The following is a 25,888-nucleotide window of genomic DNA, read 5'->3' as shown; positions in this document are numbered from 1 at the left end:
AATTCTGGCCCAGTTTGGGTGTAGAGTCAGTGCCGATTGGGCATGGAGAGAGGAATATGAGGCAGAACTCATGCCCTCGCCCTACTCTCCAGGTGACCACCCCTTCACGGCCACACGGACAAGTTCCAAAGCTGCTGAGTTCTCGCTAACCCCGCCATGCCAACTCACCTACTCCAGCACCAGTCTCGGTGAAGCACTGGGTGAAGCACTGGGCACTAGTCATCATGAAGACTTTGGATGTACGATATTCTGGATTTAAAAAAAAAGTCTATTCTGATAGGTATAGGAATTTCAGTCCCACGGGGTCAGCTAGAATCCTAAAAATGTACATGCGTTACAGTGTCTGTGCCAGCCGAAAAAGAGCTACCCAGCCTAATCTTACTGTAATGCATGTACCAGTGGGTATGCTCACAGGTTTGTAGAGCTGTTGAGTGGGAGTGGCTTAGCCAGTCACATGATGTTCACAACTCAATAAAACCCCAGCCAGTTGGGTTCAGGGGATCCACAATGAGGCAGGTGGTTGTGAGCCTGGTGGATGAACTGATAATGTGTCGTGTGATTGTTAAACCTTTGCTAATAAACCAACTTGTTCTGAATAGCAATGTGTTGCTGTGAATTCTTAAGCAAAGAACCCATGAAGCAAATACATTACAGCCATTTTGCAGCTCTTGGTCTGTAGCCTTGTAGATTACAATCTATATTAATGACTTGGATGAAGGGATCAAGTGTAATGTAACCAAGTTTGCTGATGATACAAAGATGGTTGGGAGAGCAAGGTGTGAGGAGGACACAAAAAATCTGCAAAGGGATATAGATAGATAGGCTAAGTGAATGGGCATAAACTTGGCAAATGGAGTATAATGTGGGAAAATGTGAGGTTATCCACTTTTGGCAGAAAAATTAGAAAAGCAAATTATAATTTAAATGGAGAAAATTGCAAAGTGCTGCAGTAGAGAGGGACCTGGGGGTCCTTGTGCATGAAACACAAAAAGTTGGTATGCAGGTACAGCAAGTGATCAGGAAAGCAAATGGAATGTTGGCCTTTATTGCAAGGGGATAGAGTATAAAAGCAGAGAAGTCCTGCTATAACTGTACAGGGTATTGTTGAGGCCACACTGCGTACAATTTTGGTCTCCGTACTTAAGGAAGGATATACTTCCATTGGAGGCTGTTCACTAGGTTGATTCCAGAGATGAGGGGGTTGACTTATGAAGATAGGTTGTGTAGGTTGGGCCTCTACTCATTGGAGTTCAGAAGAATGAGAGGAGTTCTGATCGAAACGTATAAGATAATGAGGGGGATTGACAAGTTGGATGCAGAGAGGATATTTCCACTCATAGGGGAAACTAAAACTAGGGCACATAGTCTCAGAATAAGGGGCCGCCCATTTAAAACTGAGATGAGGAGGAATTTCTTCTCTCAGAGAGTTGTAAATGTGTGGAATTCTCTACCCCATAGACAGATTTTTGAGCGATAAGGGAATAAAGGGTTATGGGGAGCGGGCAGGAAAGTGGAGCTGAGTCCATGATCAGATCAGCCATGATCTTATTGAATGGCGGAGCAGGCTCGAGGGGCCAAATGGCCGACTCCTGTTCCTATTTCTTATGTTCTGATGTTACGGCACTTCAAGTGCACATCCAAGTATTTTTTAAATGCAGTGAGGGTTTCTGCCTCTACCACCCTTTCAGGCAGTGAGTTCCAGACCCCCACCACCCTCTGGGTGAAAAATGTTCGTCTCAATTCCCCTCCAAACCTCATACTGATCTCTGCCACAGAATCTTTTCTGCGACTGATTGTAGCCAAGGTCAGCCACCTACTGCAGACCCACAGATAGTGGTGCAAATGGACTGAGGTGGGGCCTTTCCCTCTCCCTCTGTCAGAAGTGCCAATGATGGATTAGTCTTTGCCATGTTGCAGGCACATTTGCCAGATTCTCAGAAGCCTTTTTCCCTTTGTCCTCCAATGCTGTGCAGGTAGGTTGTGGGAAGAGATATGCTGCCATTATTTCTTGGTTCAGGATTGTTTGAAGCCTCTTAACTTGTGTCTGAATATCTGCACTCGGCTGAATGGCCATATTCAATGATTGGGCAGATGTGGGTCGTCCTATAGTTTCCAGAGGTGCGGTCATCTGGACTCCGGCAATGTCGACAGTACAACCAAATGTGCTTCAAAATTATCTTGGATATTTAGCTGTTCTTACAAAACAATGAACCTCTCAAAGGCTCTGTCAGTCCACCAACAAAAATTTCAGCGAAGGAATCCAGAATTCCCATCCTCGTCACCAATGTGATATATTCTTAGTACGTCACTGACAAACATAACCTACAAGGTGGCTCTGAACACAGAAACCTGTCGTCATGTGACTTTGCCACGTGATCCTTTTATTATTTACATCAGTAGTTGCAGTACATCAATAGTCCACTGGAGTGGGGGGCGGGGGGTGGGGGGAGGCGGGGGGGAAGCTCTATTACAGTGGACCTCACATTCTAAGGAAGGTTCTGGGGTAGAGTCTGTGCCTCTTTCCACAGAGGGCATACAACTGGTGATGTTGTTCACGTGCCATAGTCCTCTAGAAAGTTATGCTCAGTAACTTGTGCTCTTCACTGGTCTATAGTTTGGCCAGCATTTCGATTGTAAATCTTGCGCCCTGTGCTTGCTTCCTTTGGCGAGTAGCAAGCTCTGTGACAGTCTGGGATTCAGCAAAATCCGCCATTGGCTCGTCCATGCCCCCACTTCATCCAGCGCCTATGGTCCCCTTCTTTCGTATATTTGAGCTCATGGAGTATAATCACATGCCAATTTTAGCAAAAAGTATGAGCAAGCCTCAATCCTTTGTTCAAATGTGGGACATAAATGAGGAACAGGAGTGGGCCGAACTGAACCCCGAGGGACTGCCTCTGGGAATTATTTGGTGGAGTTTGCTGTGCTCATTCTTAGCTTGGTGCCCATCGGGCTAATGTAGACTGCAGGAGGCTGGGAATAACCAAGGGACTTGCCTAGACATGTGCGCATGCATACACATGTGTACACACACAGACACAAACTCTCACACACAAAAACACACATGGGCATGCACATGCGCACACATGGATGCACGCACACACATGCACATGCACCCATACCCACGTGCACATGGACACACACAGATGCACACACATGCATGCACACATACCCACACATGTGCAAATACACACATACATGCACACATGGGCATGCACACATACCCACACAGATGCACACACATACATGCACATGTACCCACACACACGTGCACACACACACACATGCACATACATGCACACTCGCGCACACGCACGCTACACAGATTTGCAGCAAGAAATCCCCTTCGGTTTAACTTTAATGACTGTTGCATCTTGCAGGCAGCAATGTTCAAGCATAGAACCAGGGGTCCATCAGCTACTTACTCTGTACCCTATGAGATATCCCTGAATATTATCTGCTGGCAATGATCTCCACTGTAGTAGAATGGCAGTGCTGTTGACAATCCTCCCGGAAAGACTAGTGGGCGCGGCATTGGGATCTAAATATAACCACAGAAAGAGGTTAAAAGCTCAGTACTCATGGCACATGTCAGATACAGGAGCTAATTCTCCTCTGGTGGCCTGAGGCAGCTCAGAACTGGGCAAAACACAATGCGCGGATAACTTCAAATTTCCAGGCCTCAGCTCATCCGCTACAGAAACCTTCATCCATGCTTTTGTTGCCTCGAGACTTCATTATTCCAACGCTCTCCTGGCCGGCCTCCCATCTTCCACCTGACCTAGATTTAAGCTTACCCAAAGCTCAGCTGCCCGTGTCCTAACTCGCACCAAGTCCCGCTCACCAACATTGGCCCCCCAGTCCAGCAATGTCTCGATTTCAAAACTCTCATCCTTGTTTTTAAATCCTTCTGCGACCTCATCCCCTTCCCTATCTCTGTAATCTCCTACTGCCCCCTGGGATCTCAGCAAATTCTGGCCTCTTGAGAATCCCTGATTAGAATCGCTCCACTATTGGCGGCCGTGGTCTTCAGCTGTCTGGGCCCAAACTCTGGAACTCCCTGCATAAACCTCTCCGCCACTCTACCTCTCCCTCCTCGTTTAAGACGGTCCTTAAAAAATACAACTTTAACCAGGTTTTTTGTCCTTATATCGCGAGGTGTCAAATTTTATTTGATAATGCTCCTGTGAAGCACCTTGAGACGTTTGACTACGTTAAAGGCGCAATATAAAAACAAGTTGTTGTACTGATGATCTAACTTTGTGCTACCTGTGAAATTTAGGTGGCTGTGCCTGGATTTTGCCATCACTGAAATGTGTGGTTGGAAATTTGCCCCCAAACTTTTTTGCTCTTATCAAAAACTCCCAGATCAGCAACACAAAAAAGAAAAAAACTTGCATTTATATAGCGCCTTTCACAACTTCAGGACATCCCAAAGCACTTTACAGCCAATGAAGTACTTTTGGAGTGTAGTCACTGTTGTAATGTGGGAAACGCGGCAACCAATCTGTGCACAGCAAGCTCCCACAGACAGCAATGTGATAATGACCCAGATCATCAGTTTTTTTTGTTATGTTGATTGAGGGATAAATATTGGCCCCAGGACAGCGGGGATAACTCCCCCGGCTCTTCTTCGAATAGTGTCCGCAGGATCTTTCACGCCCACCTGAGAGGGCAGACGGGGCCTCGGTTTAACGTCTCATCCGAAAGACGGCACCCTCCGACAGTGCAGCGCTCCCTCAGCACCGCACTGGGAGTGTCAGTCTGGATTTTTTGTGCTCAGGTCTCTGTCGTGGAGACTTGAACCCACAACTTTCCGACTCGGAAGCGAGTGTGATTCCCACTGAGCCACGGCCGACACCTCAGCCCAGTCTGAAAGCCGGCCCCTTAAGCTCGCAGTCAGACCAACAGAACCCCACCGTGGAAGCGTTTCTGCGTGCTGAGCGTTTAACACGGCAGCAGCTGTCGGAGGCAACCCGTTCCGCTCGCGATACTCACACTCTTCGCCCGAGTAACCGATTATAATGTTCGGTTCAGGACCCGGTCCAAAATCATTCACCACCTGCACCTTAATCTCGTAGGGAGTGAAAAAGGGAGTCGGTGAGACGATGTAACTGGACCTTCTGACTGTGGCTGATGACCACTCCCCTCCCACGTCCTTCTGCCTCCAGCTGACAATATATTTGACGTTAGGCCCGCTGGTCTGAGTGCCATTTAGAGGCTGCAAAGCAGGAAATGAAATGCAGAGTCAAAGGACTGCAACAGATGAAAAGACTTGCATTCATATAGCGCCTTTCACGACCACCGGGCATCTCAAAGCGCTTTGCAGCCAATGAAGTACTTTTTGGGAGTGCAGTCACTGTTGTAATGTGGGAAACGCGGCAGCCAATTTGTGCTCAGCAAGCTGCCACAGACAGCAATGTGATAATGACCCGATCATCTGTTTTTTTTTTTGTTATGTTGATTGAGGGATAAGTATTGGCCCCAGGACACTGGGGATAATTCTCCTGCTCTTCTTCGAAATAGCATCGTGGGATCTTTTACGTCCACCTGAGAGGGCAGACGGGGCCTCGGTTTAACGGCTCATCCAAAAGACAGCACCTCCAACAGTGCAGCACTCTTTCAGCACTGCACTGGGAGTGTCAGCCTGGATTTATGTGCTCAAGTCGCTGGAGTGAGACTCGAACCCACAACCTTCTGACTCAGAGGCGAGAGCTCTGCCCATTGAGCCACGGCTGATACTTTATAAGGAAATACAGACAAAACTGCAGGACAGGTGTGTGATAGTTATATTTGTTTGCCCTCAAGGTAAGTTAGCCTCTGTATCTCGAGCTCCCATTACTAATCCTGCACAGTTAATAGAACCAGCGTTCGATTCCACAGGTGACCTGACCTGCATTCCAGGATTCTGCAGGAGGACTTGGCATAAAGGCGAATGACAGCAAGGTGATTGCTGCACTCTCTCTCCCTGACATCGACTCAAAGCCTCCTCCTCATTCTGAGACTGTGCCCAAGGCACCTTTCGGAGAAACGGGATCGCAATCTCGTGTCCGATTACTGCAAAGCTTAGATCCATCCTTGGCAGCAAGTGGACATCTCCCACAGATTCTCCCAGTTAACAGGGAGGTATCTCCCTCAGACTGTCCCAAATAACAGGGAGGTATCTCCCTCAGACTGTCCCAAATAACAGGGAGACATCTCCCTCAGACTGTCCCAATTAACAGCGAGACATCTCCCGCAGACCTTCTCAGTCAACTATTCACCAATTCCCTCCACATATCACCTTGGCTAGTGGTTAAAGAAAAGGCAGCCAAGATTGCCCCTCGCCCCGATCGGGGTCGCTAACTCTCCGGACCGGGACTTTTGTCGCCCGCCCCGGAAGACCCGCCCCTCCCCCGATGCAGAATTGAGCCTGTGCCTGGCGCTCTGCTTCCTTGGCAGGGCGGCCCCCGGGGCGGGGGCGTGGCGCCGAGTCCAACGGCACGATCAGGAGCCCAGCGCTACAGCGCCCCGCCACTTCACTTAAAGGGGAACGGCCCTGCGCACTCGGCAGGCCCTTTAGTTGGCCAGCAATTGGTCTCGGTAAAGGCCCCCCCCCCCTTTAAGGGGCACCCCAGCGGCGGATGTCCGCCCCCGCCCCCGCCCCCCCCCCCCCCCCACCCCACCGAGAAGGTGGCGTTGACATCGGCACCGTGCCAAACTCGCGGCCCGCGGGACAATTTCCTGTCGCGGGGCGGTAAGGAGTCGGCGCGCATGCTGATGACTTCATCGCCGGGCGTGCGCGGCCCCTGGTGCGGCACTACCGGTACAGCGTGCCCCAAACCTCCGGGGCAATTTCCCAGGAGCCACTATCACACCCCCCCCCCGCTCCCTCGCCCAGGCGAAAACTTCATTAGACCCTGTTCTTCTTCTTATTACTATTAGGCGGTCTCCCGTATCGAGGATGACTTGCTTCCACGCCAAAAAGGGATGAGTTCACAGGTGTTTCAATGAAGGACCTAATATTCCAAGTTCCGAACGAAATCTTGAAGTGTACAAGATGCCTGTGCGTGGATTTTTTTTAACGTGGGGTGACCGTTGAACACCAGCCACCACACGGGGCTTGACAGAGCGAGGTCTTGGTCCAGTGGCAAGGGTTAAACAGGATGACTGGAGACCAGCTCTGCGGCACCGACCTGGATTACGCTGATGATCTCTCGCAGGTCGCGGCCGAGATACAGAGTAAAGCTCCCTCTACACTGTCCCATCAACCCCCCCCCACCCGCCCCGCCAGAGGCGCTAACGGGGCTATAAAAAGGGGCAATAACAGGCCCCAAGATTTTTATGCGGCGTTGGGAATAGCAGGACCAACTTTGCTCACCGTCCACCTGATCTCCATGCTGGATCGCGATATTCCTGCCCCTCGAACATCAGTTGGATTCATCTCAGGAGCTGGGAAACAGAAAGTGACATTACGACCCTCTCCATTGTATCCAGAGAACTGAAGCAGTGACGCGCCGTGTCTGCTGGAGCAATTTCATTGCAGATCACAGAAAGGTTTGGCGCGATGTTTGAAAGCTCCCTGGCTAAAGAGGGTGGAGCTAGGGCGGGTCAGTGGGAAGGAGTGAGGTCACGTGACGAAACCTCCAGGAATACGTCCGACCGGAGTTGGCAACCCGACTGCACAGGCAGAGCTTTGTCCGCCCGCAAAACAGGTCCCTCCACATCCCAGGGGCCGAGACAGAGCGGAGGGGTTCCCATGCTGGGATGGTGCCTCGGCCCCCGGACTCTGCTCTGCCCGGCGACCCCGAATCCAAGGTCAAGCCGATGTGCAGGCGCGTTCAGAGGTGGACGTGGAGCCCACCCCGGGGATCAGGACCCCGGGCAAGTGTCAGATCCACAAAGTTGCTCCGTGAAGCCAAGGCTATTTTCCAAATGGGAGGGAAAAGTGGCGCAATGCGTCAGGAAAATTAAACCGCTAAAAAGATTTGGACTGGAAATTCGGGTGCAGGTTTCTTTAGGCGTTAATGTCGGGCGGGGCGCTAAATTTAGGGTCGGGGAAATGGTTTGCGATGGCAGCCAAAAAATTCAGCGGCTGCGTCCTGAGAGTGGAGCGGAGCGCTAAGGGAAACGTTCCACACCTCTCTCGGGGCACTTGGCCGGGTGAGCAACCGAATATTCCGCGCTAAAGAGCCGGCTTCGTAGCGCCCCGAGAGAGGCCTCCCTGGAAAAAAAAAAGAATCGGAACAAAAAACATTCACGATACATTCCTCGCCACAAATAATGGTAAATCGCAACAAAATGAAAAATTAAACCCATCACACTTACCTCATGCAGTCATTCCTTCCCGTAGCGCCCCGGGGCAGCTCTGCATGCGGGGTCACCAGGGGGCGCTACAGGTGCAGCGCAAACCAAATGTTGTCTCTGTGTCGATACCGGGGAACATTACACACCGGCGCGGCGCTCCCGGGCAATACTCCTCAGCGCCGCCGGTACCGGCACACTGGGATTGCAAACCCGTTAGCGCCCCTGTTCCGACCCGCGTGAGGAGCGTTATCCCAGCGAATTTCCAGCCCGTAATATTTGGGTATGCACCGGGCATCTGATGATTCACCCGGGATTGGGTCTATGCACAGAGCACGTTATTGTGCCAGATTGTATGTCACATCTTAAAACGCTTTGAGCTGCGCCGTGGGAAAACCAGGCGAGAGAAAGGTCAGGGCAGGACCCTTACCTGTTCCAGTTGTCTGATAACGTTCGGAGGGCAAGCTGGGTGCACCTTCACCAACTTCATTCACAGCAATGACCCGGAACTGGTAGTTCACGTACGGAGAGAGATGCAATACTGCAGAGTTAATATTGCCCATGATCCGGGTCAAATTGTGCCACTTTCTGGGCTCGAACCGGTCTTCTTCGAACTGCACAATGAACTCTGTAAAGAGGAAGAAATAACAAGGCCACTTCTGCTACTGGTCCAAGAGGCAGGTCCTGCAGGGAATTCAGAGCCACAGTGATCTCCTGGACTAGCTTTGATCGCCGAGGGCTGAATTTTCCACCTCTGTTTCTGCCCCAGAAAAGCGGTGAGCTCTCCTGGGCTGGCGGCAAACTTCCAGCGGCCCAGCCAGGCTTCTCAGGGCCGGTTTCGGCGGGGTGCAGAGCATTACCGCTTGGAAGAGGCGAGCCAGTGTGCAACGTCCCTGGTTGTGACACCGGCTCGATTTTTGCCTCCCGCCCAATCCGTAGCACCCACATAGCGCCCCCTGCTGGGACCACCTGTGAAAGCGGGCGGACCGAGGTATAGCGGCCGCAGTGAGGTAAGCACCGTCGACTTCGGGTAAGTGTTACTTCTTTTTATTTTATTTGTTTTGCAATTTATGTTGTGGTGGCGTGGGCTATGTATCGGGAATCTAGCCCCCAAATCTCTCTCAGGGCTAAACGTTCGCGACCTTTTTGCCCGATTACCGCCCAATTTAAGGTTTTTAATGCATTACTGCCCGATCTAAGCTTGAGATCCAAACTTGCGCGCATATACCGCCCGATTCCCTCCGGCAGTAATTTCGGGGTCCAATGAACGCAGACAGTAAATCCAGCCGCCCGCACAGTAGATGCAATCGATTTTAGCTCATAAATGTTGTGCACTGCCCGTTTACTGCCCGCAAGACTGCCAAGCGCTATTTTCAGCGTTTTAATTAAAAATGTACCGCCCAAAATATCGCCGGCAATTAATAGCGCCATGAAAAGAGTACACTTAAGTGCCCCTGACCCAGCCTTATGGACGCCATTTTGGAATTGGAGCTAAAGGCTGATTTAAATTGCAGGTACATTTACATCATTTATTAGTGCATTTTATTGGTAGCCAGATCATCTACCCCCTCTTGTAAAACGGGATGCATGATGGCAAGCAGCAGCATCAGAAAAGGAAAAAAAAAATGGAGGGTCACAAAAATATTCATCATTTAATATTATATATAATCATAGGGATTTCCAGTAATGCTCCAATATTTTTTTCAGCCAAGCCCGGCAGATCTGCCGCACAATGATTAAAGGTATGTGGCAACACAATTGGCAAAACACACTCTAAATACATATAAATCATCAAACAAATGACTCATGAAATGAATATGTAAACTGCGCAAAAAAAAACCTCAGCGCGCATGCACAAAAATAAATTTGCGCATGCTCATTAAAAAAAATGCACATGCACAGTAAGGCCGGTCAAGATGAAGCCAGCCTTACACGTGGACTGAGACCGACCGGTGCCGCACACTGCCGCTACCGCTACCACCGGGAGCGAATAAGGTGAAAGCTGAGGCTTTACATCTTGGCGGTACTCGGACGGTACGGATAAATCCATATCTTCATACTGCCCGATTACCGCCGAGATATGGGCGGCGGCGGGAAGTGCAAAGTCCAGCCCTTAGAGCGCTCCCAGGCCGGCGCTTGTTAGCTCGGGATTTTCCCATGCTCAGCCGGCCTAGAGTGTGCAACACCTCCCTTAGTGCTCCACCCCACACTCAGGGCCCAGCTGCCCAATTTTGCTGGCTTGAGGTGCAAACTTTTTCCAGGCAGTATTGGGACTGCCCAGCCATCATTAAAGCCGGAAAATTTTAAAAGCCGGAAATCCAGCCCTTTGATGGGTCGGAGAGTTATTTCCCAGATCTTTCCCCCCCAAATTGGCCTGGGTTTTTAATCTGGTGTTTTGTCTCTCCCAGGAGATCACATGCCTTTTGGGTGGGGTAGAGAGCTTATCTATATGGTGATACACAAGGTAACACAATTGTGTGGGACAGGTTGGCTGAACCAGAGGATCTTTACCTGTCCATCATTGTTCGTAGGTTCGTAACTGTTCTTCCCACCACAAGGACAATCACTCACTCTAATGAGATGATTCACCAACTGGAGGGTGTGGGGCCGTTGACAAATTTTGAGCCCTGCTTGCAATACATATGTGGTACAAGGCTGCTTTTTCTGAGGGTTATTGGGTTGATTAGATTTACTTTACCTCACAGATAGAGCAGGACACTTCTGGAGGGGAGATGACACTATATGAATGGAACCATCCAGAAGCAACGTCTTTTTTTATCTGCAGCATCTCCATTATCGCGAGAACAAATCTGTGATACCAAAGCTGCATCCATTGGTCAAATACTGCTCACGGGAACAAATACTCAATTTCTATGATGCTTCCACTGGTCAAATACTACTGTAAAAGATTCTGGCCTCAGGCTCAAGTACCTACGTTGTCATATGGACTTCACACAGTATTGGTACTCCAAGAGATCACAATTTGGTGTGTGACTCAGATGTGACTGATATGTTTTAACTCTATGTATATATGTGGGCGGGGTGGGGAGTTGGCTAATCCCCAAAATCGGGCATCGGCATCACCTAACATGCTACCTACTGTTCTACATGATTGCTGTGTGCGCAAACTCCTTTACCAAAATGGCGTTTGGCGCACTTCCCGTTGGAAGTATGCGCCTGCATCTCAGACGCCACTTTCAAACATTTGGAGGCCGTGTAGCGCCTAAAAAACAGGCGCTACAAAGCCCAAGTTCTCCCCTGTGGTTTTCACTGTAACACAGAAAATGTTGCCAGTTCTGGCTTTTGTTCTGTAGTTAATACGATCCACATTGGATCTCAATTTCTTTATTAATATAATTATATGACTGATTTTTTTTAATGCGAAAGTTTGCATGCATGTACAACTCCAATTATGTTCCCTTCCTTCCCCCATCCCTAGTAGCCATGAGTATCATACAAAATGACAAGTGGCATCATAAAAAATCATCCTTGTGCCTTGTTTTACGCAGTCGCCATTTCCGTACCTGTGATTGGACTGTTGTTGTCATCACCAGGAATCCATGTCAGCCTTATACTGCGATCGGTTGGGTCCGTCAGTTCCAGATCCCGGGGAGGTGCAGGGCGATCTACAATCAACCAGGTCACAAAGCTTAGCAAACGCACCACGCTGAATCTCTCCAATTCTGATCAAACCCCAAACCCAAATATTCCTCAACCAAACCAACCAAATTAACCCAACCTTTCGAAAGCAAATCAAATCTAGCCAATCAGGCACTCGCAAACCAAACCAAGCCAATTCTCCAAAACCCAAAACATGGCAACCAAACTTCCGAAACCAAACCAAAACTCAACCTCCTCAAATCTTAACTCAAATCTTCAAAGCCAAACCAAAGTATTCCAATCCAACATAACTTATCTAAAACATAAGAAATAGGAGCAGGTGTAGGCCATTTGGCCCCTCGAGCCTCATGGCTGATCTGATCTTGGCCTCAACTCTACTTCAACTGCCCGTTCCCCATAACCCTTGACTCCGCTGTAGTTCAAAATCTGACTATCTCCACCTTGAATATTTTCATTAACTCAGCCTCCAAAGCTCCCTGGGGTAGAGAATTCCAAAGATTCGCGACCCTCTGAGAGAAGAAATTCCTCCTCATATTCAAACTAGAACAGAAAATGCTGAAAACACTCAATGGTTCAGGAAGCCCCAGCGGACACAATAAACGGTTATTGTTTCGGGCGCGGACGCGTCTCCAAAGCACAACAGGGGTGAAATATATCGGGGGCGGCATTGCAAGGAAGGAGATGGCAAACTGGCAGCTTGTTTTACACTCCTGCCTATTTCCTTTGCCACAGTAAAGAAGTGTGGGCGGGGTGTAAAACGGACGGCCAATGCGCTATCTCCCATTTTGCAAGACAAATTTCATTCCCAATTTTTCTAAACCAACTTAACCCAACCTTGTAAACCGAAATGAAGGAAGACAACCCCAAACCTTCACACAAGCTCAACCAAGCTAAACCGTCCCTACCCCAAAGCAGATGATGCCAGCCCAACAGTTGCCGTTCCCATTTCCCCCCAATCCATTCTTACATTCCTTTCAGGGATGTATATAGAGACTTGTTTCTATTGAATCCCTTGACACAAGTGCAAGTCAGGAGTGTGATGGAATACTCTCCACTTGCCTGGATGAGCGCAGCTCCAACAATACCTCAAGAAGCTTGACACCATCCAGGATAAAGCAGCCCGCTTGATTGGCACCCCATCCACCACCTTCAACACTCACTCTCTCCACCACCGGCGCACCGTGGCTGCAGTGTGCACCATCTACAAGATGCAGTGTAGCAACTCGCCAAGGCTTCCTCGGCAGCACCTCCCAAACCCGTGATCTCTACCGCCTAGAAGGACATCATCATCATAGGCAGTCCCTCGAAATCGCGGAAGGCTTGCTTCCACTCTAAAAATAAGTTCTTAGGTGACTGAATAATCCAATACGGGAATTACAGTCTCTGGCACGGGTGGGACAGACAGTGGTTGAAGGAAAGGGTGGTTAGGACTGGTTTGCCGCATGCTCCTTCTGCTGCCTGCGCTTGGTTTCTGCACGCTCTCGGTGACGAGACTCGAGGTGCTCAGCGCCCTCCCAGATGCACAAGGGCAGCAGGCGCATGGGAACACCACCACCTTCACGTTCCCTCCATCCTGACTTGGAAATATATCGGCCGTTCCTTCATCGTCACTGGGTCAAAATCCTGGAACTCCCTCCCTAACAGCACTGTGGGAGCACCTTCACCGCACGGACTGCAGTGGTTCCAGAAGGCGGCTCACCACCACCTTCTCAAGTGGCGATTAGGGATGGGCGATAAATGCCGGCCTTGCCAGCGACGCCCACATCCCAGAACAAATTTTAAAAAAAGGTAACTGACATGAATAACAGCTGAAGCACATGATAAAGCATACTAATTAACGGGCAAAGGATGAACTTAATCTGAGAGCAATTTTACTTCTAGGGCATTAAAAAGTGAAAAAATGTAAAAAAAAATGAGAGTTGGATTGATAATCCCCAAAATGTGAATTTATGTAGATTTCCAAAATGTTTAAGAGTGTGCAACGCCCCCGTAGCCCCCGTGTTCTCAAACTTCACACTCTCGCCTGCCTTAGCGCCCGGCGCCGAGGGAAAGCAGTCGGCCCGGCGAGGGTCCCGGGGCAATATCGTCCGCAGTGCGAGGTAAGGGCGTGGCGGTTTTTTAAAAACTTCTATTTGCTTGCGGCAGCGGTGGGGAAGTGTGGGTGAAGGTTTAATGAAATTTTCACCAGGATTTTTTTTTCCCCCTCTTCAGGCTGCCAGCAAACCTAGCGGCAAAGAATTGAGTCGGCCTCCCGCGCTATCACTCCGTTAGCGCCCGAGGAGGAGGAGTGTGGGACGCTTCCCCCAGTGCTCCACTCTCCTCTTGGGGCAAAACAACTGGATATCGCACTTTGAGGGCGGCAGACATCGCCCGGCACTAAAGGTAATGCTCTGGCGACGTCACCACCTCAAACCGGGCAATGCTGAATTTTGGCCCCTTATCTTCACCTCCTGGGTGGTAATCTAGCAGAGAGGGCACGTCGCCCGTCACAGAACACACTTGAGTTTCTTTCCCTGGAATATGGAAGGTTAAGGGGTGATCTGATTCAGCTCTTTAGGATTTTGACAGGATTTGACAGTAGAGATAGAGGGAACCTTTTTCCGCTGGTTGGGGGGGATGGCAGGGGGGGGGCGGTGGGGGGAGTCTAAGACAAGGGGACATAACATTAAAATCAGAACCAGACCATTCAGGAGAGAAGTTAAGAAACATTTCTTTGCGCAAAGGAGCGGTAGAAGTGTGGAACTCTCTCCCACAGAAAGCAGTAAATGCCAGCTCAATTAATAGTTTTAAATCTGGGATCGATAGATGTTTTTACCAGCCAAGGGTAGAAAAGGAGATGGAGCCAAAGCATGTGCAAGGAGTTAGGATACAGATCAGCCAAGATCTCACTGAATGGCCATACATGCTCAAGGGGCTGAATGGCCTCCTCCTGTTCCTATTTCATTCATTTTAATCGGACGTACATCGGAGAGGTTCTATATGTAAAAGGAGTTCTGTGTTAAATCTGTGTCCTCTGGTTACCTGCCCCGAGAAACAGTTTCTCTGTCAAAACCCTGCAAAATTTTGAACACCTCGATTAAATCTCCCCGTAACCTTCTTTGCTCGAAGGAGAACAATCCCAGCTTCTCCAGTCCCTCCACATAACTAAAGTCCCTCATCCCTGGAACAATTTTAACAAATCTCCACCCTCTCCAAAGCCTTAACACCCTTCCAAGAGTGTGGTCCCCAGAATTGGAAAGAATACTCCACCTGTGGCATAACCAGTGTTATATAAAGGTTTACCATAACTTCCTGGCTTTTTGTCCTCTATGCTTCCATGCTTTTATACTCTTTAGTCTGAATATTTTATTGTTGTAGCAGGATCCCACCCTCTCCCCCCAGCCCCGTCTATAAAAAACAAAATAAGATGTACTAAGGACCACGTTAGCCAAAGGGTGTGGCACAGTCCTGTGAGTTCCATTAGAAAGGGGGCCATGACCCGTGCATGTTGCACCAGAGTTCTTAGTGTATCAGGGAACGTTATTGTAGTTACTGTATGCATTAGGTTGTTAGCAAAACATATAAAGAAAGACTTGCATTTATATAGCGCCTTTCACAATTACCAGATGCCCCAAAACGCTTTCAGCCAATGAGGTACTTTTTGAAGTGCAGTCACTGTTGTAATGTGGGAAACGTGGCAGCCAATCTGCACACAGCAAGCTCCCACATTTAATGTCTTATCCAAAAAGCAACAGCTCCGACAGTGCAGCACTCCCTCAGCACTGCACTGGAGTGTCAGCCTAGATTTTTGTGCTCAAATCTCTGGAGTAGGACTTGAACCCACAACCATTCTGATTTAGAGGCAAGGGTGCTACCCACTGAGCCACTGGCTGACATAGCAACGAGTGCTCTGTGTGAAACTGGTGCGCTGATAATCAGAGCCCTGCAGAGAGACTGAGAAAGTCTCAGGATGGGAAGTTACATTCTACATCAGTCAAAGCAGTGCAACGTTGCCTCTTCAATTATAATGGAACCCAGCAGTGGAATGCAATGGCATTTTGCATGGTGGACTTGAGGGGTCTGGGTTAGATATTAAAGTGAGGAAAAAGGTCCCCTTTGAAAAGAAATATACTGAAAGAAAAGAAATCGCGAAGGGGAAGAAATTTCCCGATTGGGAGCAGCAACTCACAGAAGCGCTGCCCCTTCCTGATGGGGCGGGTTCTGGGGCAAGACTGGGCGCGATCGGCAGCGCTGCGTGGATGTTCCGCGTAGCGCAGACACGGTGCAACATCCACCCCCAACCCCTTCGCTTAAATAGGCAGGCCGCTGTTGCTCTCTGCCGGGCCTCTGATACCCTCCAACCGGCCACCCGGGCAGCGAGTTCTTCCGGGGCCGCAGCCCGTTGCCCGAAACGGACTGCCGGGCTGCACGATGGCGGCACGCGCCACGCGACAGAGGAAGTCGCCGGGCCGACCGGCGAGCCGGCCCAAAAAAAAAGGTAACATGGCCTCGTGAGGCGCTGGCTGATATTTGCCGCGGGACGCGAAGGGGTCGGCACGCACGGCGATGGTGTCATTGGCGGAGCGCGGTGCTACCGTGACAATGCCTCTGCTAACTCCCGCACAATTTCACGGGAGCCAGTAGCACCCCCCCTCCCCCACCTGAGAAGTGTTTTACGCCCTGATAGCGCCCCCCGGAGGCGTTAACAGGTGTGGCAAAAAAGGGGCAATTTTGACCCCAAAGTATTTTCTTTGCTTTCAAATGAAATATTTTTTTTTAAAAAAAAGGTGTGGATGTACTTCAGGTGACTTTGCCATTCCATCAAGATGTTTCTCTTGATGCCCAAGATGGCTTTGCTGGAGAGGCAGTGACACGGCTCCTTGGGGTGCTGGCTCGCTCCCATTTCCCCACGCCATAAGTTCCTGATCTCAGCTGTGTCACTGTGGGGCGGGCATCAAGAGGAGGGCCTGGGACTTACCCAGGGAAGGGAAGTGAAGTGGAGCTTTCGAGCTCTGTTACAATTAAAGGGTTAAGAATGGACCTCGGAACTAAAACGAGCTGAAATAGGCTTTTGTAGTGGTCACCTTTCTAAAGGTGTTTAAAGGGAAATACCACGTGGGAATGAATAATTGTTGCAAGCTGTGTAACCTGGGGACAATTACAAATAGCCAAACTGTTGAACCACAGGAAGCCCAGAGGGGCAGTTAAACAGGTCAAGGGGTCAAAAGTGACACGTTGGAGAAACTCCATCTGGTATGAGACATAGGCCAATGATTGTGTGACATGCGAAAGGGGAGTTATCAATCAGCAATTGTGCACGTGGGCTTTGGTCCAATTAAACAGCATAGAGGGGCTGTGCACGAGGCTGAAATGCATCATTAAGTGTATAAAAGGTTGCTTGGAACTTTGTATCATTGGAGAGGCCTGGCTGCAGACAACCAGGAGGCGGTCTCCCCACCGGTGCAAAATAAAGACTATTTGAATCTTCGAACCCAGACCTGGTGTTGAGTGTTAATTTTAAACACTCGACTACAGGAAGGAGACTCCACCCCGAGCCTCCGACCGGCTTATTACAGAGTGTGTATTGGCAGAGGCCTTGGAAGCAGCCACTCTCTTAACCCCTGGTGGCCGAGAGAGAGTTGTGCAAAACCAACTCGGTGAAAGCAATTATAAAAGTTGATCGTTCTTCCTTGCACCCAATCTTGATGCCAAGATTACACCAAAATGTGGCTCTTCAAAATTTGTCAGGAATGTGACACAATGGGTCGCTTTGCAAATTTTGCTCCCAGTATCAATTTCAGCTGCTCCCCTAGGTTAAGTATAGCACAGACGCGATGCAGAGTAAGACCCCTTTAACTTTCCCCTCAACAACCCCTCTTCAGTCCAAACCACAGAGGAGCACCTACTGCCCCAACAGTTCAGCATTTCTACTTTCAACCCCAATCGTTCTCGTGGCCCGGGAGAAATGTTCAAGCGATGAGACTTCTCCAAAATCACTTAGAACAGCGCAGCACAGAAGGAGGCCATTCAGCCCATCCATTCTGCGCTGGTTCTTTCGAAGAGCGATCCAGTTAGTCCCAATCCCCCCCCGCTCTTTCCCCATAGCCCGCAATTCTTTCTCCTTCCAGTATTTATCTAATTCCCTTTTGAAGGCGGAGTCTGTACCCACCATCCTATCAGGCAGTGCATTCCAGATCCTAACCACTCGCTGGGTAAAACAGTTTTCCTCATGTCGCCCCTGGTTCTTTAACCAATCACTTTAAATCTGTGCCCTCTGGAACCAGTTTCTCTTTATTTACTCTATCTAAATTCAGCAAGATTTTGAGCACCCTCTATCAAATCTCCTCTTAGCCTTTTCTGCTCGAAGGAGAACAACCCCAGCTTCTCCAGTCTATCCACGTAACTGTAATCCCTCATAGAACGGTTACATCACAGACGGAGGCCATTCGGCCCATCGAGCCTGTGCCGGCTCTCTGCAAGAGCACCTCAGCTAGTCCCACTCCCCTGCCCTTTTCCCGTAGCCCTTCAACTTTATTTTCCTTCAGGAACTTATCCAATTCCCCTTTTGAAAGCCACGACTGAATCTGCCTTCACCACCCTTTCAGGCAGCGCATTCCAGATCCTAACCACTCGCTGAGTAAAAAAATTCTTCCTGATGTCGCCTTTGGTTCTTCTGCCAATCACCTTAAATCTGTGACCTCGACCCTTCTGCCAATGGGAAAAGTTTCTCTCTCTATCTATTCTCTCCAGATCCCTCATGGTTTTGAACACCTCTATCAAATCTCCTCTCAACCTTCCCTGCTCTAAGGAGAACATTCTCAACTTCTGCAGTCTATCCTTGTAACTGAATTCCCTCATCCCTGGAACCATTCTTGTCAATCTCTTCTGCACTCTCTCCAAAGCGTTTACATCCTTCCTAAAGTGTGGTGCCCAGAATTAAGCACAATACTCCAGCTAGTATTTTATATAGGTTTAGCATAACCTCTTGGCTTTTGTACTCTACGCCTCTGTTTATAAAGCCCAGGATCCCATTTGCTTAATTAACTTCTTTGTTAACCTGTCCTGCCAACTTCAAAGGTTTGTACACAAGCCCAGGACTCTCTCTTCTTGCATTCCTTTTACTCAACGTGGGGCCTTCGCCATTATCAAGGAGAAAGGAGACTTCCTGACTGTCACATTGGGGCTGGAATCATTCTTAATTCCAAGCTTATCGTCTACAGGACTGTAGTGATACCCGCCCTCCTGTATGGCTCAGAGACATGGACCATATACAGCAGACACCTCAAATCGCTGGAGAAATACCACCAACGATGTCTCTGCAAGATCCCTCAAATCCCCTGGGAGGATAGACGCACCAACGTCAGTGTTCTTGATCAGGCCAACATCCCCAGCATCGAAGCACTGACCACACTCGACCAGCTCCGTTGGGCAGGCCACATTGTCTGCATGCCCGACACAGGACTCCCAAAGCAAGCGCTCTACTCGGAACTCCTACACAGCAAGCGAGCCACAGGTGGGCAGAGGAAACATTTCAAGGACACCCTCAAAACCTCCTTGATAAAATACAACATCCCCACCGAGACCTGGGAGACCCTGGCCAAAGACCCCTAAGTGGAGGAAGTGCATCCGGGAGGGCGCTGAGCACCTCGAGTCTCATCGCTGAGAGCATGCAGAAACCAAGCGCAGGCAGCGGAAGGAGCGTGTGGCAAACCAGACTTCCCACCCACCCTTTCCCCCAATCTGTCCCACCTGCGACAGAGACTGTAATTCCCGTATTGTACTGTACAGCCACCTGAGAACTCACTTTTGGATTGGAAGCAAGTCTTCCTCGATTTCGAGGGACTGCCTGTGATGATGGAATCAATTCAGAGCCCAGAAACTAAATAATCTTCGTCTAACCAACTGCCTTGCTATTTCCATTTTCAAGTCTTCCTTTTCAACTGCTATTCCTGTCAGATGAGCTTAGATTAAAATCAGCAACCAATCTGATCCTAGCACCAGAAACACTCATGCCATGAAAGATGCTGGATTGCCTTTAAAAACACGACTGGTTCAGTCATATCTGTAATGTCAAGGGTTCTTTGCTTAAGAATCCATAGCAACACATTGCTATTAAGAACTAGTTGGTTTATTAGCAAAGGTTTAACAAGCACACTACACATTACCAGTTCATCCACCAGGCTCACAACCACCTGCCTCATCGTGGATCCCCCGAACCCAACTGACTGGGGTTTTATTGAGTCTTGTGAACATCACGTGACTGGCTAAGCCACTCCCAACTCAACAGCTCTACAACTATTTTGTGTAGGATTGTAAATCAAGTGCCTCCTTATTAACGAGGGGTGGGGGGGGGCACTAAAACCGACAATTTAACCAATTTTTAACCAGAAACATAAATCAAATTAAAATTTGGTTGCCGGGGGTGATGATGCACTCCAGTCCCTCCGGCGCCCACCTCTCATGGAAGGCCGCGAGCGTACCGGTGGACACCGCGTGCTCCATCTCCAGGGACACCCTGGCACGAATGTAACCGCGGAAGAGAGGCAGGCAGTTGGGCTGAACGACCCCCTCGACCGCCCGCTGCCTGGACCGGCTAATGGCCCCCTTGGCCATGCCCAGGAGCAGTCCTCAACAGCTCTACCAACCTGTGAGCATACTCACAGCTGCATACATTACAATACCCTTCAGCGGGAGGCAGCTGCGGCAGCTACTCAGTCCGGCTACACGCGACTCCAGTTCCACACTGCACCGCTGACTCTTTCCGGAGTAGCCTAGCAAGCCACTCAGTTCTACAAACAATCACTACTTTAGAGAAGTCGGCCCAAACCTCCTCATCTCAGGGCAACTAGGGATGGCCAATAAATACCAGCCTTGCCCACATCCCAAGGACAAATAAACTAAGTATGCACAATCTAGGTTGTCCCATCCTGCCCACGGGCAGACGTCAAGAATAACACCTGAAAACGGTAGCATTTCGATAATGCATGGGTTAAACCTTTTGCCAGGAACGCTGTGGAGAATGTAGTGCCTGTCGCGGTTAAGGTGTTAGACCTTTGCTCACATCTTGGGAACCTCTGACTTCTGGACCATTGACGTTGCTTGTCGCACATTCACTTCCGGGGCGGATTGTTAATAGGTTTGATGTAGTTAGCAAGCGGATTACCTTTCAGTACAGCAGCAAGCGGGGAAATGTAAGTGGAGGGAACAACTGCGAAGGTAAGAGGAAGGTTGAGACAGGTTAGTTTTACACCCAGCCCTAAAAGGAAACAATTAAAAAAATAAACATCCCAGTAGAGTTGAGCAATAAAGAAAGACTTGCATCTATATAGCACCTTTCATGACCACCGAACGTCTCAAAGCGCTTTACAGCCAATACTTTTTGGAATGTAGTCACTGTTGTAATGTGGGAAACGTGGCAGCCAATTTGCGCACAGCAAGCTCCCACAAACAGCACTGTGATAATGACCAGATAATCTGTTTTTGTTATTGATTGAGAGATAAATATTGGCCAGGACACCGGGGATAACTTCCTTGCTCTTCTTCAAAATACAGCCATGGGATTGTTTATATCCACCTGAGAGGGCAGACGGGGCCTCGGTTTAATGTCTCATCCAAAAGACTGCACCTCCGACATAGTAGCACTCCTTCAGCACTGTGCTGGAGTGTCAGCCGAGATTATTGTGTTCAAATCCCTGGACTGGGACTTGAACCCACAACCTTCCGACTCAGAGGCAAGTGTGCTACCACTGAGACACAGCTGACACTGACGGACGACAGTCAAGAGGTGAAGTGATTCGCAATTGAGATAACGTGCAAAGTGATTGATCACCTGGCTAAGCCAATCACAATTCGACAGCTCTACGAACCTGTGAGCATAGTCACTGGTGCATACATTACAGGGTCCCATCTTTGTTGTGCCATAATGTAGATACAGGTTTACACACTTGAAGGGAAATATCGCAGCTTTATGTTGCCCATGCTCAACAGGCCCACTTTGCAAATTGTCAGGCCCAACATATAAAATGTTCGTAAAAACAGAGTGTGCTTGAAATCTCAGCGGGTCAGGCAGCATCTGTGGAGAGAGAAACAGAGTTAACATTTTGGGTCGTTAACTCTGTTTCTCTCTCCACAGATGCTGCCTGACCCGCTGAGATTTCCAGCATTTTCTGTTTTTATTTCAGTTCTAACATCCACAGTATTTTGTTTCTATATATAACATGTTCACCATGTTCTGTGCAAACAACACAACTCCCATGCTCCCCCCGTAACACCCTGTGCAACCCATGGATCACCTCATCTGAGAAGCCAGTTTGGATGTTGCAATTTGCCTGCAGATGTGGTACCAGAGGCCTGGGATTAAACCCAACTAAAACGTTCCTCTCAGTGTCATGAAGGTTACATTGGGATGACAAATGTTCAGAACTCATACCACCTTGATCTTCTAGTTATTTGCTAATAAAAAAACTTGGAATTTGAATTGTCTTTTTATGATCCATCCCCCTCACCTCACGAGTAACTCCATACCAAATCATATTGCACCTTTAAATTTTACACTAGTTAGTGTTCTGGTTAAGGCTCTGTCTGCCATTGGCTTGGGACTAGTTTGGTTTAGATAGTGCAACTTAGATAGTGTTCTGAATCTGCCTTTCCTCGTAGTCTTGTTCCCTCCTCCAAAGCCAGTCGTGCTCTGGACAAACCCACCTCATTACTGACATTAAAGGGATGAGTTTTGATAGCCCAAAGGACACTTTCTCATCATCAGCTGTTCTTATGATCTTATTTGTACCTCCTGATACGGGGAGCTCAGGCGTCATGGTACTTGCCTGGCATAAATAATTTGAAAAACACAAAGTCCATGGTCCACACTTAGTTGACAAAATGGCAGCAGTCGAAGCTACTGTCCCCATGGCAACAAGGGTGAAAGTGCACCAAGTGAGCACTGAGCAAGTTGAACACCAACCATTCAAACATCTAACATGTCAGAAGCACTTCCACCAGACGACCCATCTGCCCAAGCAAAGGGTCATGGGACTTGACCCTCAGGGCTGCCCATCGCTTGAAGTCGGCCATCTTGCCTGGGAGGCTGTGCTGTGACCCTGGACGGAGTGATGTGGAGTTAGAAAAAACATTCCATCATTTCCTTTAATGGGAAGAGGGGAATGGAGCTCAAGAGAGAAATGCCCAATTTCTGAGTCACCAGAAGACTGGTAGCATTAAATTCACTTAACTTCCCAACTTGCGGTTTGGAATTGCAGAGCGAATAAGATCATTAACTTTACCTAGAACAGTGAGCCGTGCCTTGGCTGAGTCACTGTCCAGTTCTGTGCTGGCTATGCACGTGTAAATCCCCTCATCTCGCTCAGACACGTTGATGATCGTTAAAGAATCCTCATCTTTCTTCATCCTGAAAGTAAAGAAAGTCTTAAGTCATTTCCATTCATTTTTGCTTTCTACCCCATCTCTCCTGAAGGTTCCAAAAACAACAACAACTTGTATTGATATAGCTCCTTTAACATAGTGAAACGTCCCAGGGCGCTTCACAGGAGTATTACACGATAAAAATTTGACACCGAGCCGCGTAAGTAGAAATTAACGCAGGTGACCAAAAGCTTGATCAAAAAGCTAGGTTTTAAGGAGCGTCTTGAAGGAGGAAAGAAAGGTAGAGAGATTTAGGCAGGGAGTTCCAGAGCTTGGGGCCCAGGCAACAGAAGGCACAGCCACCAATGGTGGAGCGATTACAATCAGGGATGCTCAAGGGGGCAGAATTAGAGGAGCGCAGACATCTCGTGGGGCGGGGGGCGGGGGGGTGGTTGTGGGGCTGAAGGAGATTACCGAGATAGGGAGGGGCGAGGCAATGGAGGGATTTGAAAACAAGGATGAGAATCTTGAAATTGAGGCGTCGCTTAACCAGGAGCCAATGTAGGTCAGCGAGCACAGGGGGTGATAGGTGAGCGGGATTTGGTGTGAGTTAGGACACGGGCAGCCGAGTTTTGGATCACCTCGAGTTTATTTAGGGTAGAATGTGGAAGGCCAGCCAGGAGTGCATTGGAATGGTCAAGTCTGGAGGTAACAAAGGCAGGGATGAGGTACTGACCCATGCTGGTGAGGTACTGCTCTTACAGGAACTGGTTGCCCTTCACTACTTCAACCAAGTGTGTACTTATCATGTGTCAGTAGACACTGGGTTTATTTTCCAAAGCTACACCGACAGCAGTGAGCCTTGCCCATTGGCACATGGTCTACAATTTTCTTTTCATTGATGGGCATTAAGCCTGCAATTTTCAGCTATGCATTACATGTGAGCGCAGTTCCCTGCCACCATCTTGTAATCGAAAATTCTGCCCGACTAAGTGTCGACAGATTACTTGACCAGCATCAAAGCACTGACCACACTCGTCCAGCTCCGTTGGGCGGGCCACATTGTTCGCATGCCAGACACAAGACTCCCAAAGCAAGCGCTCTACTCGGAACTCCTACACGGCAGGCGAGCCCCAGGTGGGCAGAGGAAGCATTTCAAGAAACTCTCAAAGCCTCCCTGATAAAGTGCAACATCTCCACCAACACCTGGGAATCCCTGGCCAAAGACTGCCCTAAGTGGAAGAAGAGCATCCGGGAGGGCGTTGAGCACCTCGAGTCTCGTCGCCGAGAGCATGCAGAAACCAAGCGCAGGCAGCGGAAGGAGCGTGCGGCAAACCAGACTCCACACCCACCCTTTCCTCCAACCACAGTCTGTCCCACCTGTGACAGAGACTGTAATTCCCGTATTGGATGGTTCAGTCACCTAAGAACTCACTTTTAGAGTGGAAGCAAGTCTATTTCAAGGGACTGCCTATGATGATCCAATCCTGGCCAAATCTATTTTCGGTGCACATTTCAGCAGGAATAACGAGTTTTGCTTTTGCTCCTCAGCCCAGGGGCACTGAGGGTCAATTGCACCGTTCCCTCTGCTCGGACCAAGGGACAGAACTGAAACCTTCCGCGTCCTGCAGATCACCGAAAAGTACGCTGACGTCAGACAATAAAAGAGCGGGCAAACAGCCTGTTACTCGTGGTTCCGGCCAAAAGGTCAGAGCCCGTGGGAAAGAACGACTCCAGCAAAGGATCGGAGACGCACTGAGGCGATGAGGAAGCTGCACACAGGAGCATGGACCACTCACCTCCACGGTAAGGACAGAACTTTGTTGTCTTTCAGCCAGGTGACCGTCAGTCTTATTGTCGGATCGTGTCTCACTTTACAGTCAAATTTCGCAGCAAGCGATCTCTTCACTACGATGGAGTCTGGAGCCTTTATAATCCTCGTAGGGTCTAAGTCAAGGCCAAACAAAATTTTAAAAAGCTTGCGTCACAGAATCATAGAATAGTACAGCACAGAATGAGGCCATTCGGCCCATTGAGTCCGCGCCAGCTCCTTCCGAGCAGACCAGTTAGTCCCACTCCCCCGCGCTCTCCCCATTACAACACATTACAACAGTGACTACACTCCAAAAGTACTTCATTGGCTCTAAAGCACTTTGAGACATCTAGTGGTCATGAAAGGTGCGATATAAATGCAAGTCTTTCTTTTTCTCTTTTCTTTTTTTCATATCTCTGCAATTTTTTCTCCTTCAAATAGTTATCCAATTCCCTTTCGAAGGCTAGTATTAATGAATTATTATTATAATTAGTTATGTTGTCTTTAAAGCGACTGTGGGAAGGGGGGGGGAACGTACCATTGGGAGGATGTACATTGACCCTGTAAGATAAAGATTCCTATTCATTTGTTACTTTCCCTTTGCCGCCCCTTTTCCCGCACACCATTTGTTGCCTGGGAGGTCAAACAACCAACTTGCTCCATAACCAACTCGAATGTCAAAGCGTCGTACAAACTTACAGCACAGAGGGAGGCCATTTGGCCTGTCATGCCCGTGCTGTCTCTTTGAAAGAGCTGTCATGTTTAGTCCTTCCCCAAACTGCTTGTCCCAATCCCTTTTAAAATCATTTATGGAATCAGCTTCCACCACCTTTT

At 49.0% G+C, this 25,888-nt stretch overlaps 1 protein-coding gene across 1 annotated transcript in view; it reads right to left on the bottom strand.

Moving 5' to 3' along the window:
• nfasca (neurofascin homolog (chicken) a) overlaps window positions 1-25,888 on the bottom strand; it is a 208,154-nt gene that overhangs the window by 54,353 nt on the left and 127,913 nt on the right. Inside the window, exons 16-23 of the mRNA XM_070859232.1 lie at window positions 25,041-25,188; window positions 23,163-23,287; window positions 21,047-21,091; window positions 11,808-11,909; window positions 8,714-8,911; window positions 7,361-7,431; window positions 4,999-5,221; window positions 3,426-3,541 (exon numbers count right to left, since the gene is read on the bottom strand). Of these exons, the coding sequence (XP_070715333.1) occupies window positions 3,426-3,541; window positions 4,999-5,221; window positions 7,361-7,431; window positions 8,714-8,911; window positions 11,808-11,909; window positions 21,047-21,091; window positions 23,163-23,287; window positions 25,041-25,188 (1,028 nt within the window). The remainder of the gene's footprint in view (window positions 1-3,425; window positions 3,542-4,998; window positions 5,222-7,360; window positions 7,432-8,713; window positions 8,912-11,807; window positions 11,910-21,046; window positions 21,092-23,162; window positions 23,288-25,040; window positions 25,189-25,888) is intronic.

The sequence above is a fragment of the Pristiophorus japonicus genome, chromosome 17 (assembly GCF_044704955.1).
Source record: "Pristiophorus japonicus isolate sPriJap1 chromosome 17, sPriJap1.hap1, whole genome shotgun sequence".
NCBI lineage: Eukaryota > Metazoa > Chordata > Chondrichthyes > Pristiophoridae > Pristiophorus > Pristiophorus japonicus.
This window is presented reverse-complemented; position numbering and strand designations above follow the sequence as displayed.